General features: G+C 31.2%; 1 protein-coding gene across 1 annotated transcript; it reads left to right on the top strand.

Moving 5' to 3' along the window:
* Positions 1-5,125: 5,125 nt before the first annotated feature.
* On the top strand, positions 5,126-11,586 carry LOC102585306 (pentatricopeptide repeat-containing protein At5g57250, mitochondrial). Its single transcript, XM_006357550.2, has 4 exons — positions 5,126-8,661; positions 8,941-9,893; positions 10,025-10,224; positions 11,024-11,586. The coding sequence occupies exon 1, from the start codon at positions 5,386-5,388 to the stop codon at positions 8,557-8,559; it is 3,174 nt and encodes a 1,057-aa protein (XP_006357612.1). The 5' UTR covers positions 5,126-5,385; the 3' UTR covers positions 8,560-8,661; positions 8,941-9,893; positions 10,025-10,224; positions 11,024-11,586.
* The last annotated feature ends 8,939 nt before the right edge of the window (positions 11,587-20,525 follow it).

Below are 20,525 nucleotides of genomic sequence, written 5' to 3' on the forward strand. Positions count from 1 at the left end.
TATATATATATATTATTCTCTCCAAAGTCTAATCTATAAGAATTGAATTTTTGAGCCTTTTGGTAATGTTCAATATAAGTTAATCGTTCCACGTATGATTAAGAGAGTTATTATAAATTTATTCTATTTTGTTTTTCATTTATATGTTTAAGAGAGTTAATTGCTCATATTTATGATTTTTTGTTTGAATTACTTATATTTTAAAAAATAATTTGAAAATAACTAAAAGAGCTAAAGCAAAAGCAAAAAGTGATACTCCATTTAATTTATATTTTAAATTTTTTTTTCTTAATGATTATGTGTGATTTACATCAAAATATGATAAAAATATATTTATAAATTCAAAATATGATTGAAAAATATATCTAATTATCAAAACTATAACGAAGAATATATTTAAATTATTTCTGATATTGCAATAAATATTCCATAATATCTTTTGTAGAAGGTAGGGGCAGTGTAGGAGGCGTGTGAGAAGTTTTCAGTCTTTTGTTATGTCATAGAAAACGCGTATTTGTGATGTACTCACGAAAGTGTCATGCTCATCATTTATAGTAAGCAGTTAAATGCACATATTTGGCTTTTTCTCTATTTTCAATTAGGGAGGAAGTTGTGATGGATCTTTTGAATTGAAGACAAATAAGAAATATAAGTAGCGGTGGACATATTAAGAGAGATAAAATTAGAAATGAGTAAATACAAAATAAGATGAGAGTGGTATTCGTAGTGAATAAGATAAGAGAAGCAAGGTTAATATATAATTTGGACATGTGAAGAGGAGATGCGTAAATGTCTCAGTGAGAAGATGTGAAAAGTTGGATATAGTAGGTATGAGAAGAGGAAAAGGTAGCTCGAAGAAGTATTGGATAGAGGGTAATAGATAGGATGTGACACAATTTCGGTTTGTCGAGGATATGATCTTAGATAGGAGGGTGTAGAGGTTGCGGATTTGGATAGAAGGCTTGTAGGTGGTTGAGATTGTTTCGGTTTTTAAATGAGATTAGGCTTGATGATAATTTGTAGCACTGCGTATGTCGTAGTATTAGCCTATTCATTTAGTTTCTTGTTTTGATGTCTGTTAACAATTGTTGCTTATTATGTTTCAATTTTTGCATTATTTTATAGATGTAATTGTTCTGTTTCTGAACTCTCTATACTACTTTCCTTATTAGTTATCATGTTTTCTTCATGTTCATATTTTTTTTTCATAATTATTTTGATTTGTTGTGCTTAAGTCGAGGGTCTTTCAAAAACAACATCTCTAAGTCTACGAGGTAGAAATAAAGTCTCACTCTAACCTTCACGAATTCGGTGAAGTTGTAAGATTACATCAGCTATATTATTGTTATGGTAAGTAGTAGTGGTTCAAACTTTGGAATTAAGTTAATTAAAATAAATGCAATTTGTGTAAATCAATTTTGGATTAACAATTTTTGGATTGACCAATTTAGCCTTAGAAAGTAGATAATTTGCATAAAAAATTGTCGTATTCTCCGGTCCAAAGATTGCTATGCTAATTTTTCTCTTTCAATTTCAAATGTTTTGTAATGATACTTAATAAGCGTTTGGCAAGTGATATTTAAAAATAAAAAAGATGTATTTGCAGTTAAAGTAGAAAAATAGATAAAAAAAACTTCAGTTATGTTATAGATGTATGTCATTTTTAGAAAATTAAAAGTTTTATGAGAATGGGGAAATTCACTTGCAAAACTGGGAAAAATTAAATTTTTTTATTTTGAAAAATCATCTTAAAAAATTAATTAAAATTATTCTAATATATTGTCGCGATTCGAGACCATTTGACATATGATCTATAGATAACAATTAAAAATGTCTAATGTGGAAGCTAATATAATAATCAAATAGATGTCATTTGAACAAAACATAAAATTGAAATTACTATCAGACTCTCTGAAAGCATCTACTGAGATGAGTTACTAGGACAAACCCCCAGCTAACTCTAACTATCTGTAAACTGAATGACTAAATAAATGAAATAAACTAGGGGTTGTCTTTGAAAAATGAGGATTCGCCAACACTGTTACTGAGTTGATCGAAAATTATATTAACTGCAAGTTGGATGATTATAAGCATCTAAACCTATATTATAAAATAATATAGCGCAAGAAGATATGCGGTCAATTATTTGAATGTATTGACTATTGAGTATGTGAGATATGCATCACAATTCTAATAAGCTGAACATGATAGATTTGGGGTGCTAAACTAAATATAAAATTAAAATACATAAATTGATGCAATGACTAAGAAGTAAACATTGAACTAGTCAATATTGAACTGATATAAACTAAATACAAAGTCATGCAATAATTATTGACTGAATTGTGGAAGATACTAATTACGTCCAACAGGGGCGGCTCAAACCCGTTGGTGGCCTAAGGCCAAAATCAAACTAGAGGCCTTAAATTTTTTTTTAAAAATTATATATGTTTTTATTTCAAATCTATTTTTCTAACTTTTTGAGATGCAAAATTGTTTATAATTTTTGTGTAGTCAATCTCTTCTAATAATTTTTTTTCAATCGATAATATAGCCAAACCACTTAATCTTTCTTGAGACATTGTTGATCTTAAATTCGATTTTATTATTTTTAATTTTGAAAAACTTCTTTCTGCTGAAGCGACTGTTGCAGGAATTGTTAACATTATTCTATAAGCAATGTAAGCATTTGGAAAAGAATCAAGTATTTTTATTTGATTAAGTATCTCAATTAGAGTATTGTCTTCTACTTGTATGATTTTCCTTAACACTTTTAACTCAGAAAATAAGTCTAAACCGTCAATATCGGAGTGAGTATTATGTTTTAAGGAACATTCAAGATTAAGACAATATTTTTTTGAATTCTCATCATCTAATGATCTCAATTTTTTCCCACTAACTAGAAAACCAAAAATATTTTCATATACTTCAAATTGTTCAAATCAAAAACATAAACTATATTTTTTGAAAATTGAAATTATCAATAGAACAAGTAAATTCTTAAGTTTTGATTAAGAGAGATATAAGATTAGAAAAGAAAAAGAGAGAAGAAATAGAAGAGAGGAAGAGAGAAGGATAGAATATATAAAAATAAATTAGAAAAAGAATAAGGTAAAAAAAAATTAAAAAAAAAATTTGTACAATTAAAAAAGTACACATTAAAAAGGTAAAAAGTAATAGTCATATCAAGTCATCTCATTAATTTGGTTTGAATTTAAAGTCTTAGTTTTTTTTTTTTAGTTTAATCCTACCTAAGAACCCAAAAAATGGGGCCCCCTAAACTTGGGGGCCTAAGGCCAAAGTCTTTTTTTAAAAGCTTACCAGCCGCCCCTGACGTCCAACATGCTCCATATGAGCTAACAAAGTCCAACCTATAACCCAGTTGGAAGGTGCTCTGTACCTTGCCAAGGGTAAAACGTTGATATAGGGAATCAACTAAGTTGATATCCAGAAAACAATAAGGTGTCAAGCCAACACAAATGTGTGACCCTTATAATCTACGATGACACATAGTTTTGGACTTAGAAATTGCTATTAAAGGTCTCAGCATAGAGGTGAGTCTGCATCCCTACGTTCGTTCGATGCTAAGTAACCCTATCAATTGAATTTATACTAACAAAATGAGTAATACTAATAATATTGGATAACTCAGTAATACTAAAATTTGAGATTTAAACAATATATTTTATCTAAAAGCATCTTATACATATATAACTGAAAGACTGAAGGTATAATTAATCATAACAAATTCTATCATCCTGAATAAAACATGCAACTTAACCAACACATATTCAAAAACATGAATTTTCTTTATTCTGAGGACTCATGAAAATAGCTATATAAAAATATTGAATTTTAGATTAAAAAATCATGTATTCATGGACCGTTCATGAAGAAAAACTAAAATATGATGAACTTCATGATTTTCATTGAAATTGTAGGTTTTATAGAATTAATCAACTAAAGAACGAAGTTTTCTTTAGGACTTAATGGGTGAAAGGGTACCCATTGATAAAATCTCACATACTAGAAAGGAAAAATCCCAATAGAATCCTTAAATTGAAGTAAGAAGATGAAGAATCCTAATTTATTGCTAGATAGAACTTAGAGCGTGAATGATTTCGCTTTTCAAAGTAATAGGCGTAAGTGAGGAGGTTTAATTGACTAACTCCCATTTTACCCCACTTAGAGTCTTGATAAAATTGTCAAACAATTTGACTTGATGGAGTATTTGTGGTTTGTTCCAATTCAAGATCTTTAGTAGTAAAAATGAAAATTAGTTAGAATACAAGTGAGAGAGAGATAAAGGTGTATTTATAACTTAACCCTAAAACAATATTTCTCAAGCATTTAGCAGCCTATGATGATCATTATTTGTACTTCGCATTTATCACGTACGTGGATACATAACCATCATAGTGAATTCTAAATTTTTGAAGCTGGCTAATATGTGAAGCTTATCATATTGGACAGATTATGGCCTATCATAAGCTCTATTTCGGAGAAAGACCGTTTGATGCAGGTCTGATATAAATTGTCTGGACGTTCTCATAATTTTAAGTCAAAATTGTCTTCTTGACTTGAATCCCACCAGCAACATTCTACAACACATCATTCTCTAAGTTGTCCACGTGTTGAATTCATATTTCAACCAATATATACATACAATATCGTAAATTAGTGTTATGAAGTCAAATTTAACGAAAAGTGTATGAAGTTATTCCTTGATTATTTTCATTACTTTGATTATAAATAGATTAAATATTTGTTATTACAAAAAAAGTTTAAATAAGAAAGGTTAGCCTAATAACTACTCCCTCAATCTCTTTTTCATTTGTCATGATTTCTTTTTTAAGAGTCAAACTATATGAATTTTGACTAACATTTTGCAATGTATTTTTCATCATATTTATATGTAAAAATTTCCAATTTATAGTAATTTTCGTATAACTTTTTAATATCTAATTTTTTTTGTTTAAAATATCAAATTAATATAATTTAATTTAAATTTAAAAATTAGTCAAATAAATTTTCAAAAAATATAATATGACAATTAAAAGTGAACAAATATAAATTACAAGTGATTAGTGTTACATAACCAAATCTTAGGGGATGTTTATGAAATCATCCCTTTTATTTTCTTCTCTCCCAAATTCTGCTCAAATCTTTGGTGATGGAGCAAAAACTCTGAACTCGGCTCCGGTGGAAATGAGAGGCAAAGTTATGCAACACCACTGAAACCTGATCGGACAAATATTGAAGAAGAACTTGGCTGCATTAGGCTCTTCATTTTTGGGATTTGAAGAGTATTTGCTCTTGGTTTTTCATTTTTCTCAAATTACTTCTATGAAAGTTGCCAAATCTCACTGTATAGAACTATAGGCCATGATTTTCTCTAAGATTTCTAACATCAGACCATTCTCTACCTTCCTTTTGCCTGCCAATTCTCAATCTCTCTCCCTTGTTTCTCTATTGAAGAGTGGTTTCACTCCCACCACCACTCACTTCAATCAATTCCTCCTCTTCCTTTCTAAATCCAAAAGATTCAAACTTATCATAGACTTGGTGAAATCGAACCAATTCAAGGGAGACTCCAAGACACGCAGAATTTTCATACAAGCCCTTGTCAAAGAGGATAAATATGATGAGGCAGTTCAGTACTTGAAGGGGAAGAATACCCAGATGCAGAAAAGCCTATTTGATTCATTAATTCAACCCCTCTGTAAAAGAAACCCCGAAAAGGCGCTTTACATACTGCAGGATTGTTCAGTGAGTGATGGTGTTTTGCTTTCTTCGTACACTTTCTCTTCATTGATTTGCTGTTTATCTAGTCAGGGAAAGATGGATGAGGTTATTCAAGTGATAGAGTTGATGAACAATGAGAAAAATAAATACCCATTTGATAATTTTGTATGTAGTTGTGTGATTTCTGGGTTTTTGAGTGTTGGAAAGGCTGAGCTTGCGGTTAAGTTCTTTGAGAATGCTGCGAGCTTAGGTTATTTGAAGCCCAACGTTGTTACTTATACAGGACTATTAAGTGCTTATAGTAGGTTAGGAAGAATCAACGAGGTTTCGGATTTGGTTGCTAGGATGCAGATATATGGATTAGAATTAGATGTTGTGTTTTACAGTAATTGGATACATGGGTATTTTAGGGAAGGAGCAATTGAAGAGGCACTCTGCAGACACAATGATATGGTGTGTAGGAGAATTGAGTTGGATACAATAAGCTATACAATACTTATTGATGGGTTTTCAAAGGAGGGGCATGTGGAGAAAGCAGTTGGTTTCCTATACACAATGAAAAAACGTGGTCTGCAACCTAATTTGGTTACTCTTACAGCAGTGATATTAGGATTTTGCAAGAAACGGAAACTATGTGAGGCGTTTGCAGTGTTTAAGATGGTTGAAGATTTGCAGATTGAAGCTGATGAGTTTATCTATGCAGTGTTAATTGATGGTGTGTGCAGAAAGGGTGATATAGAACGCGCATTTGAGCTGCTCGGTGAAATGGAGAAGAAAGGCATAAAAGCTAGTGTTGTCACATACAACACCATTATTAATGGATTGTGCAAAGCAGGGAGGATGATTGAGGCTGATGATGTGTCTAAGAGAATCCCCGGAGATATTATCACATATAGTACGTTGTTACATGGTTATATGCTAGAAGAAAATGTCACAGGAATGCTAGAAACAAAAAATCGAGTTGAAGCAGCTGATGTTTCTTTAGATGTTACTATGTGCAACTTGCTTATAAAAGGCCTGTTTATGATGGGGTTGTTTGAGGATGCTCTTTCCATTTATAAGAAAATATCGGATATGGGCTTAACTTCCAATTTTGTTACTTACTGTACAATGATTGAAGGTTACTCAAAAGTAGGAATGCTAGATGAGGCACTTGAAATATTTGATGAATTTCGGAAGGCATCTATAACTTCAGCTGCATGTTACAATTGCACCATTCAGGGGCTTTGTGACAATGACATGCCGGACATGGCAGTTGAAGTATTTGTTGAACTAATAGATCGAGGTCTGCCTTTAAGTACAAGGATTTATATGATATTGATCAAAAAGATCTTTGGAGTTAAGGGTGCTGATGGAGTTGTAGATTTGTTTCAGAGATTGGGAAGAATTGAGCACGAAAAATTTGGTTCATTGTGTAGCGATGCTGTCTCTTTCCTGTGCAACAAAGGATTATCAGAGGCTGCATTCGATCTATTAATGGTGTTCCAAAGTAATGGTTTTGTACTAAGCAAGAACTCTTACTATCTTATAATGAGATCTCTTCTCTATGGTGGCAAAACCTATTTGACTGGCCTCCTTTTGACAACATTCATAAAAAATTATGGGATGTTTGAGCTTAGAGAAAAGGAGATACTTGTGTACTTTCTTTGCATAAAAAATGTAGAAACTGCACTCCGGTTTCTTGCTACTATGAAAGGTGACGTATCTGCGGTAACTTTTCCTGCTATAGTTTTGAGGACACTGACAAAAGGTGGCCGATATCTGGATGCTTTTGACCTTGTTGTGGGAGCGGGAGATAAGCTACCACTCTTGGATGTGGTTGACTACTCAATTGTTATTGACGGCCTTTGCAAAGGAGGACATATTGACAGGGCATTAGATCTCTGTAATTTCGCCAAGAATAAAGGAATTTCTTTCAATATTGTAACCTACAACTCAGTTATCAATGGGTTGTGTCGTCAAGGGTGCGTGGTTGAAGCTTTTCGGTTATTTGATTCATTAGAAAAGAATAATATAGTTCCTTCAGAAATCACATATGGTATACTCATTGACACTTTATCAAAAGAAGGTCTTTTAGAAGATGCGAGGAGGTTGTTTGAGGAAATGTCTCTAAAGGATCTTAGACCGAATACTCGCATATACAATTCATTAATTGATGGATGCAGCAAGTTAGGTCAAGTCCAGGAAACTTTGAAGCTTCTTCTTGATTTGCAAGCTAAAGGCCTAACTCCAGATGAATTCACTGTCGGTGCAGTACTTAACAGCTATTGTCAGAAGGGTGACATGGAGGGAGCTCTTGGGTTCTTTTCTGAGTCCAAAATGAGAGGTACACTACCTGATTTCTTGGGTTTCATGTACTTGGTGAGAGGCTTATGTGATAAAGGAAGGATGGAAGAATCTCGATGCATTTTGAGGGAGATGTTTCAATCAAAATCTGTCATTGATCTTCTTGATAGAGTTGAAAGTGAAATTGAAACAGAGTCAATTAGAAGTTTTCTTTCTCTGTTGTGTGAGCAAGGAAGCATCCAAGAGGCAGTTAATATTCTCAATGAAGTGGTGTCCATGTTTTTCCCTGTTAGAAAGAAGAGAGTCGATTCTAAAGACTCATCCTGCAAATACAAAACAGATATAGACTCCAGATCATGCGAGAGTTGGAAATTGGTGAAGGCATCAAATAACCGTCATAATCAAGACACTCAAATAACGCAGTTCCTCGACTTCAATTCTTATTATTCTTGTATTGCTTTATTGTGTTCAAAAGGGGAGTATGATAATGCTAATGATGTGGCAAAAATTGTTACTGGTTTCACGTAGAGCTTATTTGTCTTTAGACAAAATTGACTAGCTTCTCTAGATATGGTTTGAGCTCTTCTTGCCGGAACAAAGAACCATACAATCATACAAGAGCTATATTGGGTATGTTTTCTTCTTGTTGAGTTATGCCTCAATATAATCTGCATGTTTTTTTATTGTGACTAGGTAATCAATTTGGCAAACTCATATATCCATTTTTCACAAACAGTTCAAAATGATTTTTGTAACTTTGTAGTGGGAGTTTATTCTACTTAGAAAATACTATTTTTATTTCTATTTCTTCTAATTATATAACATAACATTCCTTGCTGAGTTGCACCTATAAGTTCTAATTCAAGTATTTGAACTATGAGCCAACTCCGAGTTTGATATCCAATGCAGGTGGAAAAAGAATTGGAAGCCTAAGGGTGTGGCCTAGTGGTCTAGGAAGTGGTTGAGAATCTTGCGGTCTCAGGTTCAAAACTCAACGGAGTCAAAAAAACATTATGTGATTCTACACATCTCTCTTGGCCTTGGTGGACAGAGTTACCTGATACCTATTGCTGGTGGGAGGTATCCCGTGGAATTAGTCGAGGTGTGCAAAAGCTGGCTCGGACACCACGGTCATAAAAAAAAGTCTTGGCCTCTAAAGCTAGGTGTTAGGAAACTTGGCACGATGGATAAAGTAGTATTCTTTCTAAAGCAGAAGCACAGGGGAATTTGAACCTTCTTGCAAAGGCCATTCAAGACTGTGGCAACTTTGTGGCATTTTATCTGCACTTTTGCAGACTATACATAAAGCTTTAGGCGATGTCTCACTGTCATTCCCAGTGTTATTGCATTAATTTTACATGTCACTTTTACAGACTATACATAATATTTGCACACGTCACTTGTTTGGTTATAAATTTCTTTCCCTTCTGCTTTCATCATTCAAAAGGTGAGTTGGAACGAGTATTTATCCGTTAAGGTAAAGCTTATTTCATTGTTGTTACTTGTAGCTCCTGTTGCAGTATTAGTGAGACAGATGAGACTAGTGACTCAGCGACCTAGCTTATTACATACTGTGTTACAGTGTTTGATGACATTGATAAATTAAACACCACTGTCTTTGACATTATCCTACAGATTTTCGAGAGTGGGTCATATTTGGATTTCCCTTGGAAGACAGATTGCTTTATGGGATGTTCTGGTTATCTTGGCATCGAGGATTGGAAGTGAAAGATGTTCTGATTGCATGTGTCTAGGTGAATCTGGGAAATTTGCAAGCCACCTTTCAAGCATTTTTTACGAGTACTCAGAAGATGCAAAAAGACAAACCATGATTGCAATTTATATGAATATATTTAACTGAGGTATTGTTTGCAGCTATTAAAAGATTATTATGGCTTGTTCAATTGCATTCTAGAAGGCTGCTGGGTTATGTATCTTATTCTAATTTTTATATTTCCCTACTAACTTCATCTTTGCAATTTATTTTTTTCAGGGAGAGAAGCGATTCTAGCCTGGGTTTTCTCTATTCCTTGGATGACGTGATTGTTTTTCTTCAGTTTTCTATCACTAATTATGTGTATTTTCAGGCTTCAAGCTAGCCCCTCCTTGTGAGAAAAAAAAAGTGGCTGTTTTCCATCTGCAGTTTTGTCTCGATATGTTTGGACGAATAATATTGTTGTTACAGTATTGAAGGTAAGAATGTTATTCTCTTAATCCATATTGAGAGGACTTGTCTAACATGGTTACTTAGCATAAATTAAAAAATTATGATTGACCGCGTTCCCAGAAGAAAGATACTTTATTGTAAGGGTGAGAACAACTGAAGTGACTATACATACAAATTGATTACTCCCTGCGACCCAATTTATGGGATGGTGTTTGACTGAGCACATGGTTTTGAAACTTGTGTCTAATATAAGCTATATATATATTTGTGGCTATAAATCATCTCATTAAGGGTAGAATGAGAAATCTAATGTTAAATTGTTTCTAAAATAGAAGTGTGTCATTTTTCTTTGGACCGACTAAAAAAGAAAGTGTTACACATAAGTTGGGACGGCGGGAGTAGGTAGGGAGGATTTCCTTGTATCTCAAGGACATGTACTTCCATTTTGTTTACTACAGAGGTCTTCGAAAACTGAGTGTTTAGTTAGCTAAAGCTTTAGATATTGTTTTTACTTCCTGCAACTGCAAGTCCACGAGATAGCTGTTGCTTCTAGTCGTTGCATGTGTCTTGAACTAATTCATTGATTTCTTACTGTTCCGTTTAGTCTAAAGATTGCTCAAGATGAGAGATGGAATATTTGTTTTTTTTTTTTCCTCATTTTTTGTTACAAATGGTTCTTTAGAATTGCAAGATTGAGTATGTTTCTTTCTCTTTGGATTTTTTGTCGCATATAGTTTAAAATTGTGTTGCCTCCTTGACTCATTTTATATTGTGAATGTACTATTATCTCATTTGATTTTAATTTTGATTTTCTTCCCCTGGCAGGCAGGCATGTAAACAGTTCTGCGGGGAAGTTAGTACTTGGGATTTGTTAGAGTGGATGGCAATCACTTGTTGAGAATGATTCTGATCTGTAGAAGGCGCTTTGGTGGGGACCTTCATGGACAGTAAGAGATTGCAGTCAGTTTGATAATGATGGAGTGACATTGCTTCTTTGGCTGGATCACTTGGATATGGTGCATACAACGCTCGATTTCTTCATTCTGGATTTCTCCATTCCTTCCCTATGTCTTTCTAGAAACCGTCTAGGTAATTTGCGCTATACAAAGTTCATGATGCAGAAGTCAGAACTCATTTGGTTCGTCCTATTGGTGCGACCCATCCAAAATAAGTATCTTCAAATAAATGTGAGAATTCCAATGACTGTAATTGTCTTTTTTTGTTAGCCTATAGATAACAGAATAGATGCTTACAGTGATATGCTTTAGGGCACAAACAAGTTATCCTTCAGAACTCAGGATTATAAGACCTTAAGAGAGTCATTTTTTTTTTCCATATTGAAAAGATCAAGTTTAGTAAATATACAAGTTAAATATAGATTACTTTTACCTAGTGAAATTGTTAGATTCCAAGGATTAAGTCAGTTTTCCTTGTGTTCTGATTCATGCACAAGATAAATAGTTGCCCCCTAAGAAATTTCATATAAGAGGTCTTATCAAACCTATAGATAAACGCAATATGGGTTGTGGTGTAGTGGTGAAATTGTTTCGTCCTTAATCAGAGATCTCGGATTTGAGCTTTGGGTATGAAGAAAATTTTGTTGGGAGTGTCATCCCCTAACAAGCCTTATAGTGCGGAAATCAGATTTAGTTGGTGCTTCAATGCGGACACAATATTGGATGGAGAAAAAAAAAACACAGCATGCAAACCTTATCTATTAAGTTGAAGCTTCAGTCAAAGTCACTTGTTTATTCACCTTATCAAAGGTGAACTGATTTTTTCTACACCTTTTTCCACATTCAAACCTTTCTCTTAGCCTTTTCTATTATCTATTATAGATGAGATCACAATGGACTTTGAGACTATAATGTGAGTTTCTCTTCTTCTTCTTTTCCTATAAAAATGAATATTTTAATGAAATATTCTTGTCAAATTATCTTAATATTTTTTTTATTTTCCACCAATAATCATTCAGATAAAATATATATTTATTTAAAATGAAACTATTATCAAGGAAATTTCTTATCCAAACAAAGTAAAGTCATGTCAAGGTAAAGAGAAAATAGTCAAAAGCCCACCTAATCTATTACTCAATTCTCAACTATACATTTATACTTTATGAGGGTCCTATTACCCCTGAATATTTTAAAAGTATAATATATACCCCTTAAAAACTCATGCCCAAATTTGTATAAAAAATTAAGTGGTACGCGCTTGTCATGTAATTTACCTTTTAAAAAAAAAAAAAAAAAAAAATTCCTTTATTTTACTTTTCCTTTTATATTACCCTTCTTCTCTTTCCTTTCTTGCTCCTTTTTTTCTTTACTTTGATGAAATGATTTTTCAAACTAGCAAAGCAAGCTCAAATTTAAAAACCCTTGAGTGAACTTTTCTTCATAAACCTTCTGTACATCAACTGAAAATTCATCATGATTTTTGTTCAATAAAACAAAAGAATTTTAAAAGGTCGATTAATGGTAAAAAGATTTACCATTTGATGTTGTTTGGTAGGATACACAATGAATGGGCTGCATTGAAGCTTAGTGATGAACACAAAAGAGTGATAATTTTCAATATTTGGAGACTTCACATTTGATTTTTCAAAGTGGGTTTTGGATTTTGGTTGAAATTATTGAGAGCTTAGCAACTTTAAAGATGAACGCGGTGGTTCACGGCGGAGGTAGATGGCGATTGACGGCGCGATAATTATGTACGGTGGTTGGGTCAGGATAACATAACTAAGGGAACTTATAGATTTCACTCAAGGGTTCCTAAATTTCTCCATTAATGACATTAAAATTTGATCCTCTTGACTTTCGATTTTAATTTTGATTTTAAGCTATTGTCAAATTTTCAAATGGATCTATAGTGAAAAAATTGTGATTTGAGGATGAAAATCCGTTAATGGTGGGAGGCTGACGAAGGACTTGGTGGTGGAGCTGAGTTTCCGTCGGTGCTGCTATGGTGAAGAGGGAAAAAAAAGGTAAAAAGAAAAAATAAACAGAAACTGAAAGGAAACTTAAATTTATTTATTTTTTTTAAAAAAAACAGAAAACCAATATAAACTAAAAATAATCTAAAAATTAAAGTTTTAATTATTATTTTTGCTTCTCACTCTCTCAAAGAGAGTGAACTACACTTTCTTTGTCATCTCAGCATTCAGGGAACAAATAATTCCACTTTAAAATAGTTTAAGGGGGGAGTAGGACTCCCGTAAAGTACAAGTGTGTAGTTGAGAATTAGGTAATAGATTAGGGGGTCTTTTGGCTATTTTCTCTCTACATAAATGATACTACTAATTAATATATAGCTAGTTTATATTTCTTTTGGGAAAATGCATAAGTACCCCCAACCTATGCCCGAAATTTCAGAGACACAGTTATACTATACTAAGGTCCTATTACCCCCTGAACTTATTTTATAAATAATTTTCTATCCCTTTTTGGCCTACGTGGCACTATCAACCAGATAGCTTGAAAAAATTGTCAACACGCACTGGGCCCAGAAGATAGTGCCACGTAGGCCAAAAAGGGGTAGAAAATTATTTGTAAAATAAGTTCGGAGGGTAATAGGACCTTAGTATAGTATAAATGTGTCTTTGAGATTTCAGGCATAGGTTGAGGGGGTACTTATGCATTTTCCCTTTCTTCTGTCTCAATGTGAAGGCATTTGGAATACTAGGGTTAAAAAGACTTTAATTTTGATTATGAATTGGAATATAGATATTTCAAGTTTTTAAAATATATATATTTAAAAACTATACAGAAAGTATTACATGTATTGAGATAAAGCATGACGATCATATGAAATTCAAATTCTTCATAAAATAAAGACATAATACATAAATATGCCCTTTAACTTGGCTTCAACTGTCATTTATGCCCTTCGAGTGTGTACACGTAGATACTTAAACTTGTATAAAGTTGAACAAACAGACACACGCATACTACGTGACATTACACATCTAGGACCATGATACAAATTTTCACTCAGGATGCTACATAGGATCATGTATCTACTTGTTTAACTTTATACAAATTTAAGTGTCTATTTATGTACGTCCAAAATTAGAGGGTGTAAATATTAATTGAAACCAAATTAACAAACACATTTATATATTATGCCTAAAATAAAATTACATTTTGAGTAGTGGCTTTTTAAACTGTTGGATTGTCCTCTCATTTTCACTTTTAAGAAAGAGCCAAGTTATTTGATCTTTTATATAGTTCATTTGAATTATTTCAGATGAATACTGCCACAAAAAATCAATGACAATTATGCATCTGAACTTTGTGAATAATTAGACGTGTATAAAACAAAACAATTGTAAACAAAGTGGTCCTTAATTAGTAGTACTACATAAAAGTTCAATAATTGAACTAGCTAACTGCACCCTATTAATTAATAATTACCACTTCCACCTTTTAGATGTTGATTGGAAAAATGAGTTTATCTAAAATGTTGAATGTACCAATTAGTGAATAAAAAAAATAATCAACTTTTCATGTACCACATACATATAACACCAAAAACATGTAATAAAATATATGTAAACGTACTTGTAAGGTATAATAGTATATTCTACCTGCCAATATTTTTATCTTCATTATCTCAAAGTTTTGAAATTTGAAAATTTAATTCTAAGAATAAAATATTCAAGTTCTTACTATTACATATCGAATTTTGTCTAAGGGATAAGTTTTATAATTATAAGAATCTTGAGTTGTTCACTAGTTAAGGATTTGAGTTTACGTGGAATATTCACATTCTTTTACAATTATAACTCACCAACTAGCTAGTAAGTATATGTTTCGTTAAAGGACGCTTTATTTTTCAATATAAATTTTTTTATGCAAATTTGAATTTAATTAAGTGCCTCATACTTACTCTGATATGAAAGTCACTGCTTCAAATAAATTCATTGTTTGATTTAGAATACGATTAATTCATCATAGACTATGGATGAGCCATTAGTAATTTACTAGATAAATTAAGTTATTGAATATTCTTTGCCCACCAAGTAAAATCAGTGCCTTATAGTGTTTTCACGTGGTACAAAATTAGGTAATTCTCCTCGAGATATATAAAAGGTTCATCTCGAGTTGTCATTCAAGCATAAATATCTTTGTTTAAGAGAATATTTTTAGGATAGAAAAATTAAAATAAATAAATATATCAAAACAAAAATAGAAAAATGAAACATTACTTTTGAAATTAGCAATTTTATAGAGAGTGCTCTTTTGATTTCCAAAACGAAATACTTTAGTGCTGAGTGCATTGACAAATTATATACTCCCTCCGTCCATTTTGAGATGTTAATGATTAATTTTACACTTAGTTCCTAATTTATACTTAATTTTTAATTTATTTTTATCATTAATTATAGTCATTTTTTAATTACATTTTTCAAGATATTATATTTATTATATTCAAAGAGTGATATAATAAAATTATCCTTTATTTAGGAGTAATTTCTTAAAAAATATACAAAATCAATAGTGAATAACTATTGTTGGACCACTATTGTTGGAAGATGAAGTAGCTAATACTAATATTTATTGCTCAGAAAGTGCATCAAAACTCAAAATATTTTACTAAAAACCTTATCTATTAACTAACCCCCAATATATGGAAATTCACTCTATGCCAATTAAAAAGAAAAATGCTACCATTTTTTTTCTTCTAAAAAGACATTATTGCCTCTTCATTGGTTCAGATCCCAATAATACTTTGTTTATTTACATTGGTGTACACAAATTGACAAAGGATATTAGGTGAACTCCCCCCTTGTCCATAAATCACTACATTTTTATATTATATTATCAAAAATTAAATGTATTCAACTTGATCCCTCTCAATATTCCCAATTTCCCAATTCATTTAACTAATGGTGTTTATTGTTCTTTTGTGCTAAACATTCCATAAACCAATCAAAAAAATATGAGGCTAGTACAGTATATAATTAATAATTTAGTAAGTACTATATGGTAGCATAGGTCTTTGTTTGTCTAAGCCTAAAAAGATAAAGGTACCAATTAAACTCTTAAAATATCAATCAAAACAATCTCTTTCTCTCTCCAATAATATGGACTATATACACTATAATTAATAGCCTGAATTTCGAAGTAAACCAATTATAAAATGTGATACAATAATCCGTATATGCTTTCTCTCTCAATTTACTACGTTACACTCTTTTCTTCCTAGTTTATCTCAAGAAGCATATTGTTAAATTCTATAACTAGAAATAACTTAAAGTTAAATTTTATTTTTAGCCAAAATGAAATTATTTATAGCCACACAAATAATCAACAAGAATTTTAGACCATAAATTTTTTTTTAAAAAAATCTTTCTTAAATTTTATATCAAGTCAAACAATGTTATATAAATTGAGACGAAGAAAGTAATAGATTTCAAGAATTCATTGGAATTTGATTATATAATGCCAAAAGTTCCACGATATAATCAAATAAAAACGATAATTAACTTATTAACATCATCACTGATAAAATTTATTGATATATATATATATATATATACACTTAAATTTTATAATAAAAAGATCTGATATTACATGACAAAATAAATTTTTATAAACCATCAATTGTGATAAGATGGATATTATCCTTCCGCTTTAGAAGTTTCAAATTTGAGCCAGCTAAAAATAAAGTAATTCTCAATAAAAAACATAACACTTCTCCCTTTAATAAATTTTACGCGGGACAAATTGAAGGTTGAAACAACATGAATTATTAGCATCTACTTAAGAAGTTCACCTAGGATTCTAATCCAATATGGCCCCTATTCCTTGATATGTAATATTGTCTTTTGGTTCCTAAATTCTTTTGGCAAAAATAAAAAAACCACACATTTCAAATTAAAGAAGGTTCCCACTATATATCCTAGCTAACACCTATATGAGTGGCAGTCATTAATATAATTTGTTGTGTGGGACACTAAACAAAGACTAAAGAAGATAATGACACTGATATATAGACTATAGTCCATTCAAAGGTTTAATTACTCATGTTATGTTTACTGTATATATGATTTAATTGGAACCTTTTGTAACATGTTTGTTATATATATAGTCAATCAACTTTAAAGCATCTTATATATTATATTGTTCCAAACAGCCAGCATCTAATACCTTGAGAGGAAAAAAAGTGAAAAAATGTGGGGTGGTAGGGTATTAATTTTACTCTTTACCACTAACTACTTTTCAATAGGTTTAAACATTGTGATAAATGTTTCTTTAATCAACTATGGGTTAATTTTACGAATGATCACTCAATATACATAAAAAACTTCTTTTTTGGGTTAATTTTATGAATGATCACTCAATATACATAAAAAAAACTTTTTTTTATCTGTCTATGCTATAGGTTAAATTTACTTTATTTTCTCAAGTGCTTATTTTCTTATATTTTTATTTTGCTTAATGAAAATTCTAATTATGTTTTTGTTATGTCTGGTCATATAATAAAAATACTGAATACCCATTATATATTATATTAAGTTAAACTGTTAAACTACACGTGTAATAAATCTTTACTATAGATATATATATATATATATATCGTCCCGCAGCTAAATTGGCTAGATTTTGACTTGTATTTGCATGATTTTAATTTAATTACCTTCATTTTAAAGTTTTAGATGAAGAAAAAGCAAAAATGAACAACGATTCTAGTATATAGTATTGTTATTTTTCTTTGAGAAAATACATAATTATCCCATTAAAGTAAAATCTATTTTTTTAAGAAGACACTTAAACTTTGCGGGATCCTATTACTCTTTGTTCTTACTTAGAATGAATTTATCATCCCATTATGGGCCTATGTGGCATGTAGAGTGTAGTTCACTCTCCAATAGTGAGTGAACTTAGTCAAAAAGTAAAAAAAAAATATTTATTTCCGTATTTATTTAATCATAAATATATATAAAAAATTTGTACTTTCTCAATTCTTTCTTTTCTATTATCTTCTTCCCTCAAACTCAAAAATCCCAATTACCTTTTTTTTATCTTCTTCAACTTAGAAGACCCATTTATATCGCCCATTTTTATCATTGTTTTCCCTAGATTCTTGCTTTTCTTTATTCACTTTTCTTTTATCCCCCGTTTTTTCAAAAATAAAATAAAATTGTGAACTTTGTTCTTTGAAAATTTATGGTTCTCTTTTAAAAGAAAGTTAATTGATAATGAAGTCTTTTAGCAGGTAAATTTAGAAATTTCGATCTATTAATATTATTCGGTTAGAGATCAGTACTATAGAACTCCATTATCTTGATCTTGGACGTATTATTACTTTAGCAACTTAAGGGGTCGTTTGGTGTGAAGGATAACTTAAAATAGTCATGGGATTAAATTATAATGCCACTTAATTTGTTGTTTGGTTGGCAAGTTCGGAATAACTTATCCCGAGATTAATAATTAGTAGCGGGATAAGTTATCCCTTCCCATGGGTGGTATAGTAATCCCGGATAACTTATCCCGGAATAAAATGACTAAATGACAAAAATGTCCCTTTAAACACTTTTTATACATTACTTTTCACATCCATGAAGGGTAATTTTGTAAACTTATATGTTGTTCTTAAGATTTATTATTTTGAATACAACAAACCAAACGCTCAATAAAAAATAATCTTAGCATAACTTATCACATCATTTACTTATAATTTTTCATTGTTGTTTAATGGTTGAAAAAAACACGGAAAATATTAAAAGAAAAGAATGAAGGGCAATGACGATAATGAAGACTTCGCCAAAGAATTGTCGGTGATGGTGGCTGCTCTACAGCAGACAGAGCATAAGGTTGGAGTAATGAACTGAAGAAGAAAGAGGAAAATGGAAATAAAGTTAATTATTAAGAAAAAATAAAAATAAGTATTAAAAATTAAATAATTTTAATACGTGGCAGAAAATAAGTGGTGCGTGACTATACTTCTTTTCTTGCAATTGAGTTTGATTGAAAAGTGGGATATTTGTAACACTCGTTAATTGTTTGAGGGGGTATTAGGATCCCCACAAAGTTTAGGTGTCTTCTTAAAAAATATGTCTTAGTTTAATAGGGGTAATTATATATGTTGCCAAAAACATGCATGGAGGAAAAGGCAACAAAAGAAAGTGAATTATATATCTTTCCAGGAAACTGCAAAAATGTGGACCAATTTACAAACAAAATGAACTACATAAAGTTGTCATTTCTAAAGTGACAAATTAGGCATGTTTCACTTATTGATGGAAAAATAAATAAATAGCTGACAAGCATTAAATTGTGACAATATTTTATGTTCAAATAACTAAAATATCCTTAAAATTATTTATAAAATATAAATTACCAATTGTGTAAAGAAATTTTCACTATTAAATCACATCAATGATATCTATTGGTAATCTTCCTTAAAAACTGATCTTTTTAATCTTGAAAATAAATTGATTACAACAAAATGAGGTAATTTGATAGTCTAAAAAATCCTTACAATGCCATCAGATATTATTACGTTGAACTCTAAATTAATTATAAGTTATTTGCAAGGAGAACACGACATAAATAGAATGAAAATAGAGTTAGGGGCTTTGTGTTTGTACAGATACATCAATATATAAAGTGGAAACCATAAATTAAAAGACACAGGTAAAAAGTATGTTCAACTGGCGTTTAAGCTTTTAAGTAAAATGATTACACATTTAACATAGACAAGCTCGAAATTCAAAAATATAATGCGGTAACAAGTGAAATTTCCATCTTATTTATATAAAGAGGAACTCTTGTACACATGAAATCGTGGAAACCAAACAAGATTAAAAGCTACTACCTAAGTAGTCTGAGTAATTAACAAAGGGAGAAATCTAATCAAACTAGGAAAAGAGAAAGAAAAAAAACCAATTTCACTAAGCTCCCGCTATGTGCGGAGTCTAGAGAAGTGTCAGACCACATAAAAGGTCTATTGTATGCAGTCTTATCCTGCATTTCTGCAAAGAGCTGATTTCACGGCTCGATAAATAATTAATTTAAAGTGTGCATGCTCATAAAAACACTTTCCAAGTCTAATGGTGGATGAAAGAATTCCCTATTATTATTACTACTATAGTCATGATGAGTACACCTTGAAGATGTTTTTCTCTTCTTAGGAGGTGGTGGACATGTTAAATACTTTCTTGATAACTTTGATTCCTCATATGTTGGAGTTGTTGCAATCTCTTGTTCCTCTTCATCATCAACATGTTTGCTGTTCTTCCAATTCTTGGATGTTAATATAGGCTTCAATGGACTTCTCAATGTAATCATCCATCCTTTTTTGCCTTCTGATGACTCTAAAA

Source organism: Solanum tuberosum, unplaced genomic scaffold (genome assembly GCF_000226075.1).
Source record: "Solanum tuberosum cultivar DM 1-3 516 R44 unplaced genomic scaffold, SolTub_3.0 scf00248, whole genome shotgun sequence".
NCBI lineage: Eukaryota > Viridiplantae > Streptophyta > Magnoliopsida > Solanales > Solanaceae > Solanum > Solanum tuberosum.